The 25,697-nt window shown below is 38.4% G+C and overlaps 2 protein-coding genes across 4 annotated transcripts in view; one reads left to right on the top strand and one right to left on the bottom strand.

Annotated features, from left to right (window-relative positions):
- Positions 1 to 25,697, bottom strand: part of tsl (torso-like) — a 311,116-nt gene that overhangs the window by 207,173 nt on the left and 78,246 nt on the right. For both annotated transcript variants that reach the window (XM_067358624.1, XM_067358625.1), the window contains one exon: positions 25,307 to 25,340. The gene's annotated coding sequence lies outside the window, so the exon portion shown is untranslated. The remainder of the gene's footprint in view (positions 1 to 25,306; positions 25,341 to 25,697) is intronic.
- LOC105669974 (UDP-glucosyltransferase 2-like) lies at positions 1,188 to 4,538 on the top strand. Of its 2 annotated transcripts, XM_012363205.2 has the most exons (7): positions 1,272 to 1,414; positions 1,745 to 1,911; positions 2,345 to 2,829; positions 2,934 to 3,304; positions 3,432 to 3,651; positions 3,741 to 3,960; positions 4,086 to 4,538. In XM_012363205.2, exons 3-7 carry the CDS (start codon positions 2,346 to 2,348, stop codon positions 4,402 to 4,404), a joined length of 1,614 nt encoding a protein of 537 aa, XP_012218628.2. In that variant the 5' UTR covers positions 1,272 to 1,414; positions 1,745 to 1,911; position 2,345; the 3' UTR covers positions 4,405 to 4,538. The 2 variants fall into 2 exon arrangements, with proteins under 2 accessions (XP_012218627.2, XP_012218628.2); XM_012363204.2 differs by lacking the exon at positions 1,745 to 1,911 and having other exon boundaries at positions 1,188 to 1,414.

Below are 25,697 nucleotides of genomic sequence, written 5' to 3'. Positions count from 1 at the left end.
ACATATTATCATGTATATTAATTAATAAGTACTAAAATGACATTAAAAATATAACTCTGTATCTCTTTATAACTCAAGGTCATCAGCTGATAGCCTTGATATCTTAAAAATATCATGATCGTACTCATTAGCATAACCGCACGCATACATATAATTATATTGTAACCTTGAATAACATTTCTCACCTCAAAAAATGTAAATTTTTTAAATAAAATATCTTTAAAGTTATAAATAAATGAGTTTGACAGATAAACTTGTAATTCATGAACTAGATTTTTCTATAAATCAACCTTTCCTTTCACGCATATGCGGAGTATGTATGTACATACTTGCAATGCGTCAACGTTCGTTGCGTTTCCAGATGCAACAGACACAATACTAACCGGGCAAAAGAATTGGATTTCGCTATCTTACACTTCGCTACCCTGCTTTTATTTCGGTTGCTCTTTTCGTTATGGCACATTGAAATCCAAATATAAAAGGTGCATGCAGTGTGGATTCAAAGACGAAACTCGTTGAATTGGATAATGGAAAATTGAAACTTATTAAAACCTGAACAATTTCAATGAGCTCAGCTTCATTATCGAATATTCAATCGGCATAAATTATATTTAAATAAATATTCAATTGATCTTATCTATCGCGAAAGGTAAATTCAATAAAATTCCAACAATTTCCCAATATCTATGCTTGTTTTATGCATTGGTTTTATAAATTGTGAATGTTTTTCAGTCATTTGTGTCTATTTTTATGTTTATATTTGCGTTTAACAAACGTTGTCTCGTCTGTTCATATATATTTAAACGATAATTAAAGATTAAAAATATAACTTCGTTGTGCGAATCATACGGAAAAGAATAAATTACATACTTGCTACTAAGAAACATATTTGCGTAATTTTCTTATCACGTAATATAACATTTGTAATACAATAATTTAGTATTTATCAAATTTTATCATGTTTTAAGTGTTGAAAAATTCTTGACACCTTTTAATAGTTTCATATAAATGCTCGCATGTTTCTTATTACAGCGGTTTCATAGAAAAAATTAACTATTCAGTTTCTTTTTATAACAATTTTCCTATTGTAAATTTTCCAGATTCGATCCGTGATCACATCGTGATCACGTTACCATTAATGTTGAATCCTGACCAACAAGGTTATAAATTACGCAGAACTACAGGTTTTCTACCGCGATAAGATGTACATAACACGTTTGCCTCGTCGTGCAGAATTTAGTCGGAACGCGTCTCTTCGACAGAATCAACCATACAATAAACTGTTCTTGCGCTGTAATAGTGATCATAATAAAACTGATTTAAAAGTTTTCTCAAGTGATTTTTTCTGTCGTAATTTCTCAAGTCAATTGGATGATTACTATCGCACAGGCTCATATACTTTTAGTGTCGATACGTAAGTATTTTAACATTTTATAAATATAGTATTACACGATGATGCAAATGCCAAGTGACTGATGCAAGAACAAACAATTCTTATATATATATAGAATATTCTATTTTTAAATACTAAAATAATATACTTTCTTATGATAAATTTATTTGTATATTGTGATAAATGCATCATGTATCACATAAACATTTCTCGAACAAATACAGTTTTAAAATATATCAATTTATATCAATATATTTAATAAATTAAACACGGTTTAAAAAAGGTGGAAAATTAATTATATATAATAATATTAATAATATTATGAATAAAATTTACTATTTTTATATTCAGTTGGCTTGTTAAGTGATGTTCATCTTAAATACGGTCATCTAAATGAGTTCTAATAGCAACAGATGTGCTTCTGTGACAAGTATTACACTCTACCACAAAATCACTTCTTCGTGTCCAATATTTCCACGGCCAACTGTCAAGTATATGATTGCGTAAAAAATTATTATGTAAATACATTTATCCACCATTTATTTTCAGATATAGAATTGTCAACGTCGACTTTTTTTCACATAAGATGTCTCAAATTATTGATTTGAATTTCATGTGACATCATTTTATTCTTATTTGTTCAATAGCAACGGCTTCAATGCTTTAGATTTAATCTTGAATACTCGTATTAAAATGGAGAGTATTTTAATATTTTATACATTTAAATGCTCTTCTTAAGATAGGATTCTTGTGTTTTAATTATCCGGAAAAATTAAATGTGTATTGTTTTCTAAAAAATAAATCTTTGTTTTAGAAGACTACAATTTATTATACTACTCGATATGTATCCGCTTTGTAATTTTCCAATTGAAAGATAAATTTATCGCGTTATGTCAGCGTGCATAAATTATACAATTAGAAAATGTATCATCTTTCTCTCTATGTTCACAGCATGAAACTAATTACTAGTACGTTGCCGATTATTGTGATTCTATGGATTCTGGCTACGAGTAATCTAGCATCTAGCAAGAGACTATTGATCATTACTCCGGCTCCATCCTATAGTCATCAGATAGTATTTCGGGCACTATGTCTCGCTTTGAACAAACGGGGACACGAGATAGTAGTATTAACTCCTAATACCTTGAATGATCCTAGCTTAACTAACTATACGGAAATAGACTTTGGTTTTGAATACGAGAAGATCGATGATACTGATTTGAGTCAGACTCGTTGGAATCTCACGCAGCTGGGAGGATTAAAGACGAGATTGCTGAAGCTCGGACACGGCATTGCAGAGGATGTCCTCAGTCATCCTGATCTCATGAAGTATTATGAGAATAGAACTAATCAGCAATTCGACGCGGTAATAGCGGAGATGATTATGACACCTGCAATCTACTTACTGGCGCACAAATTTAACGCTCCTTTAATAGGTAACGCGGATAAATTAATAATTGCGCAAAATATTATCCGAGAATATATGTGAATTTATGTGAGCTATGGATATCCTCGCGAATAACGAGTTTTATAATCGCAGGTATTATGTCTATGGACTTGCAAAACTGCCATCGTTTTAATTTCGGCAGCCCTGTGCTGCCATCGCATGCCTCAAATTGGGAGCTCGAAAGTAAGACGGGATTAAATGTCTCATTTTGGAGGCGATTGGTGAACTTTTTTAACACTTGGTGGCATATATACTCATGGTTTAATAATTTCGCGAACCGGCAACAAAAAATCGCCGAAAAATATTTCGGCAAGGATATCCCGCATGTAGTCGACGTTGCGAAGAACATGAGTCTCATTCTGATCAATCAAGAACCGTTGCTCGCCTACGCGAGACCCGAAATACCTAACATTGTTCACTTCAGCGGCCTACACATCCTGAAAACACCGCCGTCATTATCAAAGGTACGACGCTGCAAGAATTATAAATAAATGTTAAATTTCCGTTCTTATCGGGGCAATTTTTCGCGCGTTCTAATACATATAAATATGAGAAAAATATTCTTCTATAAAATCTTTTTTCCATTTGCAGGATTTAAAAAGCTTCCTGGATAACGCGACAAATGGCTTCATTTACATGAGTCTGGGAACTAACGTGAAAAGCAAATTACTGCCGAAGAAAGCACTAGAAATATTTACCAATGCCTTTGCCGACTTGCCGTACAAAGTACTGTGGAAATTTGAGGACAATAATTTACGCGTGTCTCCTAACATTTTTATCTCGAAATGGATCCCGCAGCAGGGTGTACTGGGTAAGTCTAAACGGAGGGTAGCGAGCTAATATTTTATAATAATTAATATCGAGGTTATTAATCATTTCTTTTCCGCTTATCTTTCGTAGCTCATCCAAACATCAAGCTCTTCATTTATCAAGGCGGCCTGCAGAGTACCGAAGAAGCAGTTCACTACGCGGTCCCGCTCATAGGAATACCATTTGTCTTCGATCAGGTGTATCAAGTTATGAAAATGGTTTCTCTGGGAGTCGCAAAACACCTGGACATAGTCCGGCTTACGACGCCGGAACTGCGCGACACTATATTGGAAGTCGCCGGTGATAAGGGGTAATTACGATATTCGCTATTTGCACGCGTGTACGCGATAATAATCGTCTCTGTGTGTGAAATGCGGTACGATACGATCATAATATTTACATATAATAATTAACATACATGTATTCCGTTTGCAGATACAAAGATAGGATGTTGAAGCTACGTGCTCTCACAAAGGACAAGCCTTACGATAGTTTAGAGAACGTTATATGGTGGATCGAGTTCGTAATGCGTCACAACGGCGCGCCTCATTTACGTTTTAATGGAGTCGATGCCGCGTGGTATCAGCAATTCGATTTAGACGTTATTGTATTTTTGACGATAGTAACATTTTCAGTTTTATGTATCCTCTTAGTCATCACAAAACGAGTGTTGATATCGTTATATACACGTTACGAAATGGGCACTCGATGTGCGTTTCGTAAATTTGTAACGAAAAAGCTAAAATCGAAATAATCAATTTTTGTACAGATTGGAAAACATCTAAATATTACATATTTCCTCCTCTTCTGTAAGCTTGAATATAATTTCGCTTGGCAATCGTTTAGAAAAAATGTCTTTTTCAAAATATACATATACTACACCAACTATGCGAAATTGTCGCGGGAGTGGATCTCTTTTACCTCTCGAGCGCTCGCATGTGGATTTTACAGTGCTCATTTATACGAAAAATAGTAAAGCGTGAAAACCGGAGAAAGTGAAAGAGAGCAAATTTCGGCGAATACTGTGACTATAAAACTGGTGGTTGAGTGAAATGGGTTTTGTAGATGTACGAAATTGCATCCCGAGGTCCATTACGTTCATTTGCGCGTATTCATAGAATTACGAGACGTAGAAAGTATAGAGAGCAAGTGAGAGGGAGAGAAAAAGAAAAAGAGACAAAAAAAAATAAAGAAATGGGAAAAGGACAAAGAAATGAGAATGTTGCAAATTTAAATAATTCTACTTTCATATTGTTTAAATATACACGCCAAAGATAAACCATAAAAGACCCCGCATATAACGCAGGAAGGATGAACAACAGACAGAAATGCCAGCAGACAAACAGAAATTATAAATACAGAATGAGACGTTAATTACGGATGATCGAGAAATATCGTTAGCTAACAGAAACGTGGATAATTGAACCCTATAATAGCATGAATATCATTATGAACGCACAGTCATTTCATACATTCGATATATTCCCTCGGCAGCACATATGACCCCGTAGAAATCCAAAACTCAATTAGTTTCGGAAATGGCACCAAGTGTCAGATGTTATTGTTAACATGACCGATGCGTTTCGAATATCCAGTTAATGAGGCTCCCTTTACCGCCGGTCCGCGCGTCCATTTGGCAGATGGACCTAATTCAGAGTGCAAGGATCCATTAACACGTATATTCGCCCCAAGGAATGTATAGCGCGATAATGTATACGATGCTAACATCGCGCACGTACACAGAACCGCCGACCGGGCACACGTATTCTATGAACATTGCAGCAACAATTAGGAGACCCCTTTGCCACTGGGCGGAATACATATCTACGGCCATTTCAAGTGCCTCTGTGAAACCTGTGCGAATCGCGAACACGTACACAAGTACACATGGCGCCGATGACTATGGCATTCATCGCCGTTGTACCATAGTCGCGCATACGTTACACTGTTCCTATCCTCGGAAGCGAAACGTATAATAAACCGAAGTATCGATTAGAAGTTTGATACCGTTAGAAAAACTTCCGATTTATTCGGCTTCATTCATTGGCCGCAAAAAGTGAAAATTAATTTATAAAATATATCTTGCTCTTTTTGCGAGTTCTTCTAATTTTAGCCGAATATGTATAAAATTTTTAGTAACAAAAGAATTATAGATAAACGATGCAAATTAAAGCAATGCAATGCGATGCGAAAACGGGACTTTATGGGACTTTATAGGACTTCAATCGATCTGGCGCGATTAGCGAGAAAATGAAAGACCCGAAGAGTAAAAATGGCACGATTACGTAGCTCACTGTAAATAACATTCAAGCCTATTTAAACTTTTTCAATTATTTTGATATCTTCCACCGGCAGCGTCGCGCGACCCTGGGACTGGCATCGCGGCCGCGTTATCGGAGCCGAGAGGAGGAAAAAGACTCTCGTTTTCTCCGTTCATCTCACGCGCCCTCGGCAACAACCGTTTCGCGCTTACTTCCTCTTGGCGAGCGTTTCATAAATAAGCCTTTGTGCGACCCATCTGGAAATTGAATTGGAAAGTTTGCCTCGCCCACAGCGTGGGAAAGCTAAAAACGACACCGCGGTGCAGATCGGAGCGCGACGCGCTCGGCCAGCGTCGGCGTCAATTTTCTGGACGATTTTTCCCTCCGCCTCGCGCCGGCCCATCATCGTCGTGGCGCGCTTCGTTTATTCGCATTCAACCGGTTGAAATCTCATTTATTACCCGTACCGTATGCAATTCTGCCCGATGCTTTACCGCATTCGCCGAGCCACCAGGTAGGTAGTAGTCGGCCGCCGGCTTTTTCAACCGCGACGCGTCGTACGACGACAAAACGGCGTTCGCGCGTGAGGCGCGATGTAATTTCTGACGCATTCGCAAATAATGCTCGTTCGCTCCGATTCGCTGTAGTAATATGCGGAGTGATCCGGCCATTATCGTCAGCACGGCTCGGCGTTTATTGTATTTGTCGTCGATGCTGCATCGTGCGCCGCGACGATAATGCAATTCGCGATGCGGATGCGCGCTGACGAAAGCTACATCTCATTGCGCGATATGCGCTTTGTTTGCGTTATACTTGTCGATTGTTAATGTTAATCAAACTTTCACGATGCATCATCGCACAACACGTACCGGATCGATACTTTATGCATCTCTATAGACGTGGAAAATTTGGTATGCGTCAAACTAATGTATCATTTCGTTAAAGCTCATATGTGTTGAGACATATGTGTTCCGACTTCGGTTTTAACTTAACAGTTCCATTTTGTAGAATAATAGATTTACATTCTAATTCTTGATAAAAATAACAAGTTTTACATATACCAAAATTTGACTGCACGGTTTAAGTAAATTTCTCTTCTTTCATATATGTAATATATACATTCTATATGTTGATAGATTTACAATTATCAAAAAAATAGATACAAGTTACACAAATGTCACAAAGATGTAGGAGAAGACATATATACTTTTTCTGAATATTTTTTTTCGCAATTGATATCCTGAAAATCTACGTGACGTAACTTTTTATCATGGAAAAAAACGTAATTTATCGATACTTCTGGAAAATTATCTGTGAGTTTCGGTGCTAATACGGTTTCCGTAAAGCGTTTTCTTATTAGTCTATTTTATTCCATTTCACCTACAACGGCGAAGATTAAATGGATTCGCGCGGCAATTTGTGGATCGATAGATTTTAACGCACTTGGCAGACCTCGCCGAGCGGCATTGGACTGTTTCCAACCGAAGCATTCTGGAAATGTAGTTAGCCCAGTACGTAATTGGTATTCTTGATGCAAAAATTCATTTACGGAATCACTGAGCGTAAAAGGAGAGAAATGGAAGGTATCTTAAATAAAAACGCACGAGTATTTAATTACGTAAGCAGTCTTAAATAAAAATCTTGATACCTCGTCCATTTTTGCTCCGACAATCTCCAACGCGCGTTTTATTTGCATTTAGGCATTCACTTCCAACCGAATATTTAACGCGTATTTAATTAAAAGATGTATTTCGCGATTAATCCCTGCAAAAAGAAGGTAAACCACAATCGAGAGATAGTAGATAATATTTAATTTTTCAAAACAATAACGTTGGTAAAAGTTTAGTCATACTATACGTAATGCATTTCGACTATTAAAATACTCAAAATAAAGCCGTTTATATATTTTTATCCAATATTTTATCAAAATAGTTATATATTACGCATACACTTCTAAAATCTTTTTATGTATAATAACCTTAACTAACAACAAGCTGAGTTCTGAAGTTAAAAAATTTTCTTTGACTTTTATACACAGACCAAAGCAAAGCTCTATCACACAGATACAATTACTTGGTCCAGAATTTACATCCATCGCGCTAATGGAAAGACAAATATTTACGAGCAAGTCGCTCGGATGAATCTGCGGAAGGAAAGTTCTCTCTCTCTTTTTTTCTACCAGAGACGATGCATATTTGACAAAAGTTATACGGCTGCTACGTTGTCTGAATTGCTTTAATAAAAAATACCCTGTTACGTTCTCCCTCTTTTTCTTTATTACAGAGTGCACTATTTCCTTTCTTCTCCCTTTAAAATTTCTCCCGCTCTTTTCTGTCAATCTTCTTTGTATTACACTGCTTTCCCCATCATGGGGAAGTGAAATCAAGTTACTCTAAATGTGACGTCTTTCACTTTCGCTGTTGTTCCATTCTCTCTCTTCCACCATTCTCCGTTCCGTCGCAAATGGATCTGCAGATTGAAGATGCGTAATACCTCGCGTACCATACACGGTCTCCGACACAGAACGCCCCTTGTCTACTATCTGTAATTATACCGAACTTCGTGCGGTGACTACGGGAGCTTCCTACTCCGAGAACGAATTAAAATAAATCTCAGAGATAACAGCTACTGGTCCCGCGGGCGAGAAAAATCTTGTTGGCTGCCATAATGAGAGCTTTTTATAGAATACTTTCGAGCGTTCTGCTAAATGCAAGAACAATTTTATACGTATTGTAAAGATTCGGGTGTCGCGTATTTTGCACTATCGCATCTATCTAGATAATGTATAGTTCCGTGTCTAATTGTGTACAGCGTATAATTTTGTGAAACCAAGAAATCGAGATATTCGGAATTAAAATTAAAGAAATCCTTTATTCTGTTAGAAAATTCCTTCACTTGACTTCATTTAAATTTTATTTATTTCACAGATGCATCGAGAGTGATTAAAACGCCGTTTTATTAGTCTCTGAAATTGAGTGATAAATTTGTTAGTTTAAATCGCAGAACCTGAAGTCAAATCCGGCTTTTAGGATAAAGAGGATACGCCTCGTTTTAGTTTGACTTATTACTGTTTCGCACCCACTGAGTTTGTAGTGCCGAACGAAAAATAAAAATCCGGCTTAACGTTTCGAGCGGACTATTGGTTGCCTGGAGACAAATTTTTGCGCGATATTGGAATTCTTTCTCCCTGTTCCCCATTCGCTAATGCGATCTCGATAAAGAGAACAGCGGCAATGTTCGATCAAAGAGGTACGGATGCGTCCCTTCGTCGAGTAGGAGGATGGGGTGCGCAATCAGACATCTTTTCATTGCAACTTATAGAGATGTAGCCGACTCTCGCGTTGTATGCAAATCCATCTGTACTTGATTATTTCAATTCATCGTCGATGGATTCATCAACTGATCGAATCGATCTAACGACGAGAAGGAAAGAGAAAAGAATATTGCCGTGAATGTTGCCGACGCTCTTACATTGCTAATAAAAATCCGCAACGTAATGCGCGCAGTAGAATTCTTCAATGTCCTATAACTGAAGAATTACTGTTGGAAAACTTGCCTATAAATATCTATACCTGCGTAATTAAATCAATATATTTAATCGCTCATTATTACTCTCGTTTATCACACAGTGTTATCTCATTCATTGCGAAATTATGAATAAAATTAAATTATTCCATTTAATTTGATATTCTGACGAAATTCGGCAATTCGTCGTAAATTCGTCACCGTAGTGTTGTCGTTATTGCGATAAATATTAATTTTATACTATCGTATGCGTTTTACGTGAAATCAGGAAAAAAGTTAAAAGACCCTAGTATTGTTCGCAAAATACTAGAATGTATGTGTAGCTCGTGGCTCGAATTCGAAGGTTGTTTGTAATTGGACTATATACTTCAATACGACGGAACGATATCGCGGACGCGTCTTCTCTCGTTTGCGTCATGTGCAGGCGACGACCGATTTTGCCGGAAGCAGCGTGCGATTCCGCTCGGTTGTCCTTTATTGGCGGCTATGAGCCGCGGCCGTGTCTACGAGAATCGCGCGCACTCGTATCGGCGTTCGCTTGTTGTGTGTGCTGTAGGAAATTGAAAATACTCCAAATTCCGTTGATGCGACGAAACGTGATAAACGTGATAACGTGTCTCTTGAATGCGAGAGTGATCCGCTTTCGGTGGCGGCGGGCTGCTAAAGTAACGGCGAAATGGCGCAATTGCGCGTCCCACTCTCTCCCCCCGCCGCCATTTCTGTTCGTATTTTTTGGTCCTGCCTCGTGACGCGCCACGTTCTTTATCGCTTCGCCCGGGCATCTGACGCGCGAATTTGTTGTATTTTAAATAAAAGTCGGCGGCGCGAATAATGCGATCCGATGCATTCATTGCCGAAGAAGGAATGCGCATCGATCAGCGCTAGAAAACGCCGAAACTTGCGAGAGCTTAGAAGCTCTCGTATATATAGCCGCGGTATATCGCATAGCGCGCACGTTTCTCGATTAGACGTTTAGACACGTGAGTGGCAGGAACTCGGCTGAGGAACCAAGAGGGGTCGACGAAAGGGAAGGATAGGGTGAGAAATAGGCAAGAAGTAATTCGGAGACGGGGTAACCCAGAGCCACTGAACTTTCTCGATTAAAAGTTAATTACCTTTCGGCTAAGACCGCAGAATTTCAATCGACGAATAATTGTTCCACCGTGGATGGGAACTACCAGCGGGGCAATTAACAGAATAAACATTTAATCTCGTCTCACTGTGAATTTCTTAATGATGCTAATGTCAACGATAGGTCGCGCAATGCGTTTTCAAGGAGGAGTGCACTTATTTCGCATGCAAAATTACGCGAGATATGACTAATGCAAATTTCGTGAAAATCAATAACTCCTTGAACCGCGATGTTATATATATATATATTACATCTTAGATACAATTAAACTACATATTATTTTTTTCTCAAGAATGTACATTAAATGATCGCGTAACAATATTGCTAATTATGCCGTAATTTTTCCTCGCATTTTCAGTAAAAGAATTCTGAAGCTAAACAAGTGTCTAGATATTCTCATGGTAAATGTACTAGCGTTGCGTGTCTTCCCTTCTAAGGCAAGACCCGCTAAAACGCACTTCTCCCGTGAAATCGCTCTCTACTTCACGAAGCGACCGGGATAAAGAGCCAGCCAAAAGAGTTTTGCGGAAAAAGCTTCTCCTATTCGCAAACGCTTTTTACCCTTCGCTCGTACGAAGAAGCAACCGAAAACGGCACAAAAGAAGCAGGTCTGAAAGGACCTTTCAGGAGAAGCACAGCGGCGAGCAAAAAGAACGCGATAGGCGCCGGACAGAAAAGCGCGAATGGGCGAGCGAAATTCGTAAGATATAAGAGGAAATTAGCAGATACTGTGTGTGCTGGGATACGTTAAATTGAATAGGAATTCCTCGGGACGGGGGGATGGAGTTCACGGAGGAGACATAACTCACTCGCAACTTCGGTTGAAACTCATAGCCCGTACACTATTCCCGTCCAGGTTACCACCGTCTACCGCCCTACCGTTAACGCCGCACAGCGCCCCGCAGAACCCTTAGGAACGGTCCCGGCGAGACGCTGAAACCCGCACTAGATTCAAGACGGAAATTCGGTACGTGCATGCAGGCGATGATGTTGACGGGATCATTTAATTAACAGCTGCGACCGGGTCCGCATACCTTAATTACGGCACGGTCAATTATGCAATCGTCAAAGCACGACGGAATTGCGGTTGAATTGCCTCCGCCGAATATGTTCGCCCTCCAAGATCCTCGCTCGCCGCTGCTCCACGACGATCTTCGTCGGTTTCTTTTGTTACGAAACTAGGTCTTTCGGAGAAGCGAGTCTTTTTAACGGCTTTCATCTCTTGAAGATTTCTTTTTTTTTTTCCCCTGCAAATTCGTACGACACTGGGCGATTTTCATCGAGCATAACAAAAAGGAGATGGCGGATCGCGAAATCACAAGGTGCCACGGCCACGAGGTACGTGGGTAGGATTCGCAGAAGTTTCCGGGAATCGTCTGCTTTTGCTGTCAGTTGCATCGCGCGTCGGCGATGTTGAACGAATATTTGCTAAGGCTGGTAACTGAAATTCGTTCCGCGCTTTCCGGGTGGGCGATTTAAGAAGGGATGGTGTAATTCCACGGAAAATGCACGTTCGGAATACCGGTGTGGAATGAAATGTTCCGTGCGATGTTTGGGTCGATGATGAATCGCTGTTCGCAGTTGCGGGATTGCCCATGTAAACGATGCACAATTTTACGTGTTCGTTATAAACGAGTAAAATTAATGGAACGCCGCGGTCGCGAAACGCGATGTCAATGAACAATATAACGCGTATTTATGTGTTTAATGAATAAAGCTATATAATTTTTCAAATAAAAATAAATAAACAAATCAAAAATGAAATATTCCTACATCAAACATTTGCCGTGTCATAAAATACAAAGCAAAAATCTAGAATAAAACGAAAAATTGTGACGCAAATGTGATTTGAATCCTTTTTCTTTTTCAAAAAAAGCAGAAAAATCTTCAATGTGCAGCTTTTCCCTAATATTAATAATATTTTAAATAACATTGTCCAATGTAATCTGTTAATTTATATCGCAATTGTAAGGAAAATTATAGCTTTTGCCGCGCCGCCAGGAAACAGAGGTTGCTATTTTCAGAAGCACGTGAAAAATCAAAGCACAAGCGGAAGCAAAGCACGTCTATATACATAGCGTGAGCTGAAATAGGCGAAGTGTAAGCATAGAAAAACGAATTCTAAAAAGCAGACGCGAACGGGAGATTTAAGTAGGATTCTTATGTCAATCGGATTCCGCCGGAAGTAGCAAAGAAAAAAGATCGAAAAGAATCAAACGTCAGGGATGCGACAGAAGGGTTGCGGAGCATTCCGACGCTTAAGGGAAGAACAAACAAATCGATGTGCAAGCATTTCATCTTCACCCTTTTATCGGCGCCCGCTCAACTTTACGACGTGCATGACTTTTACTTGCTGTCGAAAAGATTTAAGGCGAACTTGCAACGCGTTTCCCGTCCGTCCCATCAATCCGCATGAGCCCATCGATATTTTTCACACGTCGTAGTTATCGTATTATAAATTGCCGGATTTCACCGTTCGTTAATTCGACGGGTATAATCGCGCGATCGCACCCGTCGTCTTTATCGTCCCGACGACTTTATCTACTTAGAACAACTATCTATTATGCAAACTAAAATGACAAATTCACGTTACGATTTATGAGAAATTGTGCTTCTCGTTTTCCACTGCGATATTTTATAAAATAAACATGACAATGTATAAACATGCTTGACTGACGAAACGTTTTCGAAATTAATCCGCCAGCAAATAAAGATGAATTTTTCTCGCACAAATACCTAGGGAAAAATCATATTTTTTACATAATCATAGAATAAAAAATGTTTCGTTTTATCAACACGGCAAACAAATAACAATACCGACGTTGTCAAAATTCCATTTTTTTTACGGCATTCTCGCAAATAATTAAATTTATTCCTAGGTACAATATGCCTTTCTATTTTTCAGTTACACTCTCTCAGTGAACTATTCATTCGACGAGTTTTCCCGAGTGCGCCGAGATTTGCGAATGCTTTCGCAGCGCGCGAGTCACTGCGAGCGACAAATCGGCCGACTTAACCAACCGCGGAGCAAAAGTTAAAATCGCATACTCAATAGCGGCGTTTTCGAAAGTGAAGTGACACGAGTACGGGAAAAAATAATGAGCAGGGAATAGAACGGTTATTATGAAAGATGAAAAGAGCGGAGAACGGTGAAATCCGGCGGAAAACTTGACGATACTACGTTTTCACAATTATTCTCCGACAATTGGTAAAAGAGAGCAGAGGTATGAGCGGATAAGGATGAGGGCGATGGCGCGAGAGCGAAGGGTGAGTTGAGGAAAACGGAAGAATTTGAAGTGAGCCTGCCTCTGAGATAGGGGAGTCGAGGGAGAGGGCAGTGAAACTCTCGATGAGCACTTTTGTTAATTAAATGCCGTTGTTCGGTTCAGTCGGGCTCTTTTGATCGAGTTATCGTTTAAACAGCGTTCGCTTAACAAAGGGCTCTTTAAGCGGGTCGAGACTTAAAAAGCACCTCTTCCATCGTGCAAACATATCAAACCACCACCATCTTTTGCTAATTAGAGCCAGTTTTCACTTCCGCGCTGTCGCTTCAACATTCGTTCGTGCATCCGTCGTTACGAGTTATCTACTTGCTTTTCGTACGAAGCGGCACTTTGAAGGTTCAGTGCTGCATTTTGGCCTAAGTGGCACGTCAAACGACGACTATTACGCGATGGGTATTATACTTGTTAGCCACACAACGGATTTTATGAACCGTATATAATGCTTAAGCGGCATTTGTTTTTACGACGCGACACCCATCAATTTATCGATTGTCGTATCTACGTGTTGCCGTGTAATCGTCGCAGCAGTCGTTTCGTACGACTTCATAATATTTCCGGTCGTTGCAAAGTCGCATGCTCGCGTGGCACAAAGTAAACGGTTCGTTTCGCATAAACAGAGCGCGCGCGCGGATTGATATCACACGAGAATAGCGAGCGAGCGAACGAGCAAAAAGTTTCGATAACGCTGTGTTCGAAGTATCGTACACGTCCGTGTATATGCGCGCTCGTCGGAGCAATCATGCGTGCCGTCAAAAGAGTTAACTTAGACGTAGCCACGCACGCCGTCACTGACGGCACGTTAATAAATCGGTCGATTTTTTTGCCGCCCTTTCTTTATGAACGACCGTCCCTCTCTCTCTTTCGCGATCGTTCATGCCGTCCCGTGTCGCTTCACGGAAGTCTCTTTCAGCGAAATAAAAAAGCTCGATACGTTACCACCCCGGTATTGCTGCTCGCTGAAGCATCATAAAGCTATTCCCGACCGATTACTGTTCTCTCGCGCTGCACAGCTCTTTACAGACGCATTAAGAGACTCCTCCTTTGCCGCCGCTCGTCCCTTTGCATCGCCGTCACCTTCACCGTCGACCATTTTCGCGTGCGATAACGCCGCGCAATCTCAGCCCCGACACTTTCTCGCGCGAGTTTTGTGCGTCGAGGGAAATATGATAATCCTTGGGGCGCCGGCATAAATCGCGCCGTGTCAGACAGGATTTTATGAACGATCTGCCGAGTTCTTTCCGCGTTCGTACCGAGAGAACAAATGACTCGCAGTCGACCTTTCACTCCTTAATTCTCGGTCGTCCATTTGTAATATTTTTTTGCCTAATTGCGAACATCAAAAACCGTTTTGTACGCAAAAAGGTTTCGATTAAACAAATGTAAAATGTTTTTTTCTTTTGTTATCTTTCCATTTAACTCACGTAAAATTTATAAAGCGTGCATAATGTGACCAGATGAAAGTTTGAATAAAATTAACTTTTCTTCAGTTCATTGAAATTTTCTTTTTGACTTACTGTTATTAAATATTTGTTATAATTAGAAAAGCTAAAAAAACATTATGTAAATAATTTTGTCAATTTTTTAATTAAAAGCACTTTTTTGTCTGAAAAATAACCGTACATTTTTTCGTCACTGTTCCGGTCTTCTTCGTCACGTGGCCGATTGATTGTTGCGGAGCCAGAGAAGGATCGACATCGTAAAGTTGTTTCGTGCTTACAAGCCGCGCCTACCACCGAATGCAAAATCCATTTCCGTCTAACCAGGAAACTTTTAACAAGCCGCATTGCAAAGTATGCATGTTTCACGTTAAAGTTATACGGTACACCGACAAGTGCATATATCGTACAGAGCGAGACACGGCGGTCGCGGACGATAATTGCTTCGTGCCGAAACTTGTGATTTAGGAAAAGGTCGCTAACACCCTGTGGTTAGTAACTTTAAAGAAAATTCGATTTAATGACACGACATTATTATCACAGACATCGGAGAATAAAATTCTTATTTTATTCTCTTTTCAAATTTAATTCATCTGAATTTAATATAATTCTTAAATAACAGTAACGGAGTAAAATATATGTTTCAAAAAGTCCAAGTTGTGCTCCTAGACTTTAATAAAGGCAGGGAAGCTCCGTTGCCCGACGATGTAAGAGAAAGTCCGCTATCACATGCCACACTTGCCAAGTCCATTCTAACTACGTCGCATATTGTTCCCGTCGCGGCGAGCTTGTTTGAACATATCCCGTAGATGAAGTACCTACAGCGAGTGAAGCCAATGGTTAGCCCGTCTACGCGCAAGTGGGTCAGCACCAACATCTTGAAGACAGTTAAACTTAGTCCCGACTAACTCTCTCCCGGGATTCTCCTACAGTGTCTGCCGCATGTTGAATACACGGCTTCTGTGGAGTGGTAGAAACTTCGGCCAGGACTGATACGCGAGATACATGGAAGCGCGCACCGTCGCGATCTCCCAAACTGATTGCAAACTAATATTCCGTTAAACTCGCTGCGAGCATACTATAGCGAGCATTAATGACAAGTAACGTTATCGTGATTATTCGATTTCAATGTCAAACTAATTACAACGTGGCTATCGCGAAATGCAATTTGCAAAAGTTTTTGTTGTCTGTGATTGCGATGATTGTTTACACGAAATCAAGAATGCAATTATTATATCGATTATTCGCCATGCGAATTCAATTATTATATTGGATTCGTTCTATTATAGATATACATTTCACGTATGGCGAAAAATTTTCTCTCGATTTAAGCTACCAAAATTGAATTTTTTTATTTTAATCGTCTTTATTCGTACTATTTTATTGCAACATTTTTTTAATTACAAGAATGGTGCGCTGTGCTTTTTCGGTCGGATTTGTTTATCAGTTTACATAAGAAGTCACGAAATCACTAAATGTCATGTTGGCTCAATGCCGACGGGCAGGTCCGAGTAAACGCATGAATCCGGCCGTTACGCACCGGGAAAACAGGGCGGGCAGTAATTAAATGTGAATTATTTAGAGTACGTTTTGTGCCGAGTCAGCTGCAGATATCCTGATTTCGTCGGGTAACAACATCCAAGGGCCATGATACCTATAATGGAGCAGCCGTCGCCCTGCCTATGACGAAATTAGCTTGTGTACATATTCGAATACATACATACGCGCGCGTGCGCCCGTGCATATTCGAATACAATGCAATACGTACGTACATACAGAGAAATAATTAGTGAATCGAGCAAATGCCGATTTAATGCAACCAACCTTCCTTTATCCTTCTATTGCGATTCATTGATCGTAAATTTATACAGCCCTTCCATTATGCATATTATAACTGAACAATTTCCGTAAAATTTCCTGTTACATTATGTTAAAATAAACTACATTTTTCGTTGCGAACGGTTAGCAGGAACAGCAATCAACCTACGATCAGAAGAAAAAAGGCAAAAAAAAAAATTCCGAGCAGGAAATGGCGCATGGTGATAAAAGATGCATAATAAGCAGCTGTTTCATGCGTAGCTTCCGGTAATAGAGGGTAAAACTTAATCCAGAAATATGAAGTAATATGTTGTAATACTCGCTCTCTTCCGACGCGAGCTAATAATAAATCTCAATTTCACCTAGTCGAAATAATGCGTGCACGGCGAGAATGCCTCTTCACGACTAACGACGAAACTCATTTTAATTAACGCTAGAATCGCTTCAAAATTGCAAGAGGCGAGTTTAGTTTGTCGCATAAATTCAGTTCTAACCCAGCGAAAGCGCATACAAATGACACTTCTCTCCCATTCATATTACAACTATACTGATTAGTTCATATAATATGCTACGTAAATATTTTCTTCAATGAACCATTCTCATAGAGAGCAAATCGAGTTAACTTTCGATAAAGTGTCAGCAAGATCGTGAAGTCCGGTACGAGTTTCAGACGGCATTAAACGGCGGAGTTCAGGCACCAGCTACCACTCAACGTGATAGGAAAAAAAATTTCTACAACGGCTTCGCCGCGCGATTCTGAACAGAACCATTGCCCGGAAGAAGGGCTAAACTCACTTAACTTCCTGGTTAACCCGTCGCTAGCCACTTCATTCAATTCGCCTAGTTAGCGCAAGGCTGGTGAGCATAATATTTTCCGCTCGAAACTTTCGGAATCGGAAAAAAAAAAACTGCTCGTCCGACAACGGTTATTCAACAAAGCTACTCGAGCACCCGTAATCAGTATTTATAGATAAGAGTAGTCTTCGTTTCTTTCAATGATCTACAGCGAAGACCGAATAATCGCCGACGAGCAAGCCTTTCCGCCGCGAAAAAGGAACTTCGATCGTCTTCCTTCGGACGGTCATTGATGTTCGCGGCGCAAAGAAGCATTGATATGCTACCAACGATTGATTCGCTTGAATGCAACGTCGGTTTTCGACGGGGGCTCTAAATTATCGGACTTCGCTGAACTCGGCCTTCCGTTTCGTTTTTATTTCTACAACAGCGAGAATATACACGATCTGTATTTCATGTAGATTAATAATTAATTTAATAATTTTATAAAAATTTTAATAATTACATTCTTCAAAGCATAACTTTTCTTTGTTGCTAAATATATCTTTCATACTTTGCAAGCTTTATCAGTTATTTCTCAAAATTCTGATTAAAATTCTATTTAAAATTCTATCGAATTCAAGGTAGTATTTTTGTCTTGATTCAAAATAAAATTCAAACACAGATTTAAATGTACAGATATTTTAATGGACGTTTTAATAGTTCCATCAATTTTTACTCGCGCGCGCGCGCATCGGGCTTCGCAGATCTCGGTAGCACTTTGTCGAAAATTAACTCCATTTTTTTCCGTAAAAAATGGTTTGTTAAAAAAAATATTTATGAGATCTGTTACAATGAATAATCGTACCAAAATATTTTATTAATAAAAAAATATTTAAAAAAACATTCATATTGTGTAATCAACATTACAACACTTATATATGTATTTAAAATAAAGCAAAATGCCTTCCCTCGATACTTTTTTCAACGTGAATTTTAATATCGCACTTATCAGCACACGGATATAAATAGTTCAACGTTAGCTATTTCTATGTGTTCGTATAGATCGACCATTACCCGTGAGCATCACCGAGAGCTATTAATCCGATTGCCAATCGATTCAACTGGCCGCGTTGTTCAGACACAAATGTACGTCCACGTTCAAATAGATTTTTCATTTACAGATGCTACTTGCAATTTCTGTGTTCTGTGTGATTGATCGCCGATCGAAGAAGTCATTCGTTAAGAGACGTCCATAATAGATACATAGACAAATTCCACGATGAAAATATGATGAATAATGAAATACGTATATAAAATGTATTTTCTTTATAATGTATATTATTTTCCATTATCATTCCCAAAGTAGTCACTTTTGAATATTTAATATTTAAATTTCAATACGTTTAAAATATTTAAGATATTCGATCACATTGATTCCAATAAATCAGAGAAGATGGAATTTTCGAAGAAATAAAATAGAATTTTCTCCGATTAAATATAAGTTTACCTATAGATAATTAAATATAGGTATTTACCTATCGACGAAATGTCTGTCTAATTTCGTTCGTAATAAAAAATTACCATGTGCACCATGTCGCTGGAGAGCAACGGTGGAGTACTTGAAACTTGGTGCTATAAATCTGAGAGCTATAATGCGCATATTCGATCCACGTTATATCATCATAAACGTGAACAAACTTTAACAGAGTACAGTAGTCTGACCACGTTCTTGCGCTAGACAGTAATACGTCCGATTCACCTAGGCAATGCGTTAGGTGAACGTGCCTAGTGTCTAAGTCGGGCATGCTCTCACAAATTATAAAGTATATAACTTATTTTTAACAAATATTTATAGAAATCCTCTACGTTAGCACAAACTATTTAAAAAAAACTAGATTTATGATAAACACAGATAAATACTATATAAAATTCTATCTAATATAAGATAAAAGATTCTATTTCTACTACGCTAAATTAAAAAACAATTCTCGTTTGCTTTAAAATGGATTTTTCTTTGAAGAAATACTGAGATACTAATCTTCTTTAAATAATTATAAATTGGAAATATGAACTTAATAAAGTATCTATCGTTAAAACTTAATGCAATAAAAGTAAGACTATCTGCATAATATTGTTACGTTCTTTTATATTTTATTTCCTCAATAATTAATTGTAAATTGGAAATATGACGCAACTTTAAAGGTAAAAACTTTCCAGCTTTACATAAAATTAAAGAAATAACAAATATTTTCATAAAATACTCTTTGTAAAACATCGTTATATAGATATATATATTTTCATTTCGACAAAACTTTTACTAGTGATTATAGAACTATTACTGTGTTGAAAGTTGCCTACAAGATAAGCGTAAGAAGAAAATGGTTAATTTTCTCTTCAATAGAAGACTTCGTTATAGAAAGATTGTGTTGCTCCCTTCCGGCTATTCATATCTATAATGTGTACAGTTAATCTTCGACACAAAGCAATATTTAAATAAACTACTTAATAACACTAAAAACGATTCATTTATCATTTAATTAATATTCCTCTGTTAAATAAGAGAGAAACTAATATTCAAAATGTACAAATCTTATATTACAAAATATTTTCAATGCGCTATAAACTTAATATATAATATAAAGTAATAAAACTCGATAATACTAATTCCACTTTAAGATAATTAATTTATGTCCGAGTTAATATTTCAAACAGTCAGAACAGATCGGATTAGCTATTTCCTACGTTACGATGATGAACGCTTTTGATGCTTTCTGAATGCACATAAAAAATCGGGATTCAAAAATGCCCGACGCGTCCTTTTAATTCCCAAAGTCAATCGAGAACAATCGTTTTCGGCGCTACATCGACGAATTCCCTGTGCGCGCTCTAAAAGAAACTTCTCCTTATCCTATTATCTTCCCCTCGCAGCCCCTCCGTCGTTGCCACCGGCGAGTGACCCTTAAATTTCGTTTTCGCAGAACGGGGCTCGCATGGAAACCGCTTTAAAGTGCCGAACTCCCCACGAAACTTTTCCTTCAGTCGCCTGTCTTCCGTTCCGCCTTCGGCAACAACGGCGGTAACCGCGGAATCGCCGTCTTTTTCGCTTCTAATGCATGCGCAACGTTCGCGCTGACTCGATACGCGTCGAACTTTATATTGCCGGTCATTACAAATGACCCGAGATAGTTTGCGAGACAAAGGCGGCGCGCATGGGACCGTGAGTTCTCTCCGGCTATTACATAAAATAAAGGTTGTACTTCTCGGCCACCGCCAAATAGGACACGTCGCGCTGCAGTTTTAGCACGACGGCTATTAGTCCGTGAAATTTTCCTCTGGACGCGGATATGCAAGTATCGCGGCGGCTTTCCAAACGACGCAGAAGTCTGATTCGCGGAAATAATAGCAGGTTACAGAATCTCCATTTCGTGAGCATTAGTTGAACTATTCATAGGGCACTTCCAAGATGGACGGCTGTTTCATTATTGCGTATACATAGTGGTCGGAAACTCGAGGCAATCCATCCTCCGTACTTTAAAATCAATGCTTTTAACAATTAATACACAGAGTGCATCGTACTGAGCATTAAAAATTTATCTCGTTTTGTCTTTGACAAGTCTTCATTCTTTAACAATTAGAATAGATGGTTTTGGCGTTATGCAGTATGCACGTATGGCCCACAATTACATTTAAAAAGAAATATGTAGTAGCATTTTCGATGTATGAGGATAAAATATAACTTTTAATGAAATATCGTATTAAAACTCTTGACTACATATAATATGATTAATACTCCAATCAATATTATTCTTAGAGACATCCAACTCTCGTGCAAATAAGACGATGACTTATTACTTTAAAATGATAAGTGTCAACAGTGCATTGGCTCAAATATTTTTCATAAAGTAACTTTACTGAATATCTATTCTTAGACGCTAATAAAAATCCAATGCTTTCCGGAGAAAATTGCAACGGCTGCGCTTCAGTTAGAGATAAAAGGAACATCCGTAAATCGCGGATATTATCACCTTCGGTCGAGAAATTCCAGTATCTCCGGACTATGCTTTGACTTATTTTTCAGTTCCTCCTCGATATTGATTCGCTCAAAGTAATTTGTCAGCACATTCATCGATATCGTATAAATATATATTGCCAATTTCGCCATCGTGACTGCATTTCTGTTGTGATTTATGGCAATAATATTACGGGCATCCCGTACGCAATATAAATCGATTTGCCGGACGCTGATGTTTCATTAAAAGTTATATTTTATCCTCATACATCGAAAATGCTACTACATCACTTGTGAAACTAACTTGACAACGTTTTGTTCAATAAGATACATCGCTCTTCATTCAAACGCTCGATATGCAGTCGGCTGCTAGAAATTATAGTTAACATAGCGAAATACGATTGTTGCACACATAACACGTCGTCGCATCGGGCTAAATGCAGCGTGAGTTGTAAAACGTTTCGTCGCGCGATACAGTGCAGCGCGCTAATTTACAGAGTGCTACAATTACCATTGTCATTACACCGATTGTAATGGGACGCTTAATCATGGTATTTTGAAGCGACGTTGCAAAATGCTCGCGCAGCAACTGAACGAAGCCAACTGAACATTGGAACTATGTATTTTATATAAGCGCTGAAGAATAACGCTATCGAGATAATTAATAATAACTCACGTGCGACTGAGCTCTGAGTCATAATGCTACTTCGCTGCGACGACGAATTAACTTTCCGATGTTCAAAGACCATCAACTTTTCTCTCGCGAGTGTTTCTCGGAGGCAACTGGGAACGGGAGAACGAAACGCGACAGACAGAAGCGTTTGCGTTTTATTCGTTCATTAGTCACATAGACCAGATTGAATTCCTCTCGAGTTTTCTTCCCTGGATACGATTGTAGAACGGACGCGGGTGGGGGGAGGGGGGGGGCGAGCTGAGGTTACGAGAAGATCCTTCGTCTCCGAGATTTTACGACCGGGAGGAACCTGGGGTGAAAGTCAATTTTTCCGAGGATTTTCATTAGTTAGGCTGAGCCGGTAAAATCGAAGGATGACACAACTGTCGCAGACAGGATGTGACAGTAATTGACGATCTATAGATTGATGCCTAGATTGATGCCGTGGAACTGATATTAAGATCCATTCATAATTTGTCGCAATCGCAGCTGAATATCTTAATATTATCCCGTTTAGATTTGTTGATTTTTAATAACAATGTTGTAAAAATGTAAGAATAGAAGAGTTCATATCTAAATAATATTTTTGTATTATTATTCCAATATTGACAAAACTGTAATTTTATCTTATTTTTAATATCTGCTGTTAAAATATAAATGAATGGTTTCAAAAATCGTTCATACATTATTAGCTGTAGAGTTAAGATTTTGCGGGAACTTTCAATAAGCTTTGTCAATAAAATTATCAAATAATATTACTATGCTCAGATTAATGCATCGCTGAAATTAATGTATTTATTCAAAGCCATTGAATAACAAGTGTCGATAATTGATTGAATTCTTCCAAGTTCGATGAGATAAGTTGATTTCAATCGGAGAAGGCGTACTTCCAATGGACACGCGAGGTATTGGAAAGCCATAGAATTAATTGACAAGCGAAATTCGCCCTCATCTCCGTCCGATACATTCCTGAATTCGAATTCTGAAATACCCGCGACACGCACGTACACACTTTAAATCGGCCAACGGTGTGCAACGGTGTCGCGACCGGGCTCCTGTCAGCCCCACGTATGATTTATTGCCGGCACGAACAAGCTCCTCGTAATTTACGCACCCTTCCCATTCCCCACGTCCCTTCATTTCCCAGCCTTCGATGTTATTTCGCGAAACGTCCAAACAGTCGCGCGACCGTGTAACGTTGACGCGACGAAAGGAACAATTCGCCTCCCTCATTCGTGGCGCCGCATGTCCGTTCGGGCCCGTGGTTCGCGATAATTATTCCGCGAAGTTAATAATTATCACATCAACTAGAAAGCTGTCACTCTATACGAACAATTAATCATGTAAATTTTTATATGACCACCATTATTAAAATCGATTAATCGTTAAACGAAAATGGACAGTAGCGCTAATATCGACACCTTTTTAATTATTAATAACAATTATATTAGTTTTTACATTCGCGCGCTGATATATTTTTGTACATATTTAACGTTTTTCAGAGTTATTAAAAATTCTTTATTTGATTTAAAGAATAAATTAATAGCAAATATAAAATATGAATAAGTTTAGCAATAACTATTAGCCATATTATATTTCTATTATTAAGAGAGTTCATATATCACAAAACTCTCGTAATATATTTGGTAATTGCTATTATTGTCAAATTTAATTTGCACGATCTATTGTCACCATGTAAAAATTAGAAAACAAAACTTTGAATAAAACATCACGGATTCCCTTGTATTAAATGCACGAATGGAAATTAGTCATGTAACCATTAGAGCATGCTTACCAGATAATAATTGCATATGCACTTTATAATAATTTAATAATTTGCGTGTCAGATAGTAATATCATTACGCACTTATAATAATATTAATAATGAATAGTAATGAATTTTAATAATAATTATTTGTAATAATAATCATCGATTTTAATAGTGATCATTTGTAATAATTAATATCAATTTTGATATAATAATAATCATTTGCAATAATCATCGGACATAAATATGAATAGTAATTGTTAATCATATGCTGATAGAAACAATAATATAAGGAAAAGAAAACGGTTCTGTAATGCAATTATTATAATAATTGTTAGCGTACGTGTATGTTTCTATCATTGTCACTTTGTTATTCTCTCCTCCTGTAAAATCGCGCCTCTGTATCGGTCGAAACATCCGATTCTTTGTTAAGGATTACAAATGTTACGTCCGAGACGCAATCCTCTTTTCTAAATTAACCTTCTTCGTTGCACCCATCGACTCTTCCCACATCACAAGAGAGTGGAGTCCATTATCGTCGCGGATACCGACTCTCTCTCTCTCTCGACGAGGGGTGGATTCTACTTTCTTTACGACAGCGGTTTTGGCAACAAGCTCGTCGTAAATTCGGCAGATAATTCTTTCACCCTTGGCGTTAACCTACATTAGGATTTCGGAACGATTTATTACAGTTTATAACTTCATGGTATTCGGCGTCTTTTGCCGGCTAAGTTTAACTTTGTGAGATTCGCAAGTGCGGATTCTACGAGCTTGCCAAATAACGCGAGTAGAATGCCCGTTCGGAAAAAAATTCCCGCGCGAAGCTAAAGCATGGTTGATTCTGCGAGATCCCCGTATTATGAGTCACGAAGCATTATCGCCATCGTCGGCCATCCGTTATCAACTACAGTCGCTTTGCTCTTGAACGAGCATCATCAGGAAAGAGAAAACATACTTTCAGAGCTTTACTTACCAAATGATGTCACTGCCTAGCGCCAGCGTGGTTTCTGAAAATCCAAAAATACAAAATGTTATTTTCTCTTCGCCATTGTTATCATTTTTTAAATAAAAATAGGCATGAAAAATACACAGGGATGTGTATATATGTGTAAAATAAAATTTTATAACAAGCTATTTTTTAACACATCAGTATATTCGAAAAAACCCGCGGTTTCTTTATTTCGAGGAAATAACAATTACGCGATTATGCACAAATGCGTTCGTTAAAGCTTTTGACAAACATTTTAAAAATGAAATAACTGCTCTACATAGTAACCTTTTACAAAACTCGAGCTAAAATGAAAAAATGCGGTGTTTGAGAGCAAAATGCGATGGCTGAGCCGTCTCATTTCTGGAACACTTCG

The sequence above is a fragment of the Linepithema humile genome, chromosome 7 (genome assembly GCF_040581485.1).
Source record: "Linepithema humile isolate Giens D197 chromosome 7, Lhum_UNIL_v1.0, whole genome shotgun sequence".
Taxonomy (NCBI): Eukaryota; Metazoa; Arthropoda; class Insecta; order Hymenoptera; family Formicidae; genus Linepithema; species Linepithema humile.
The sequence above is the reverse complement of the archived record's forward strand: the minus strand, read 5'-3'. Positions and strand labels throughout refer to the sequence as shown.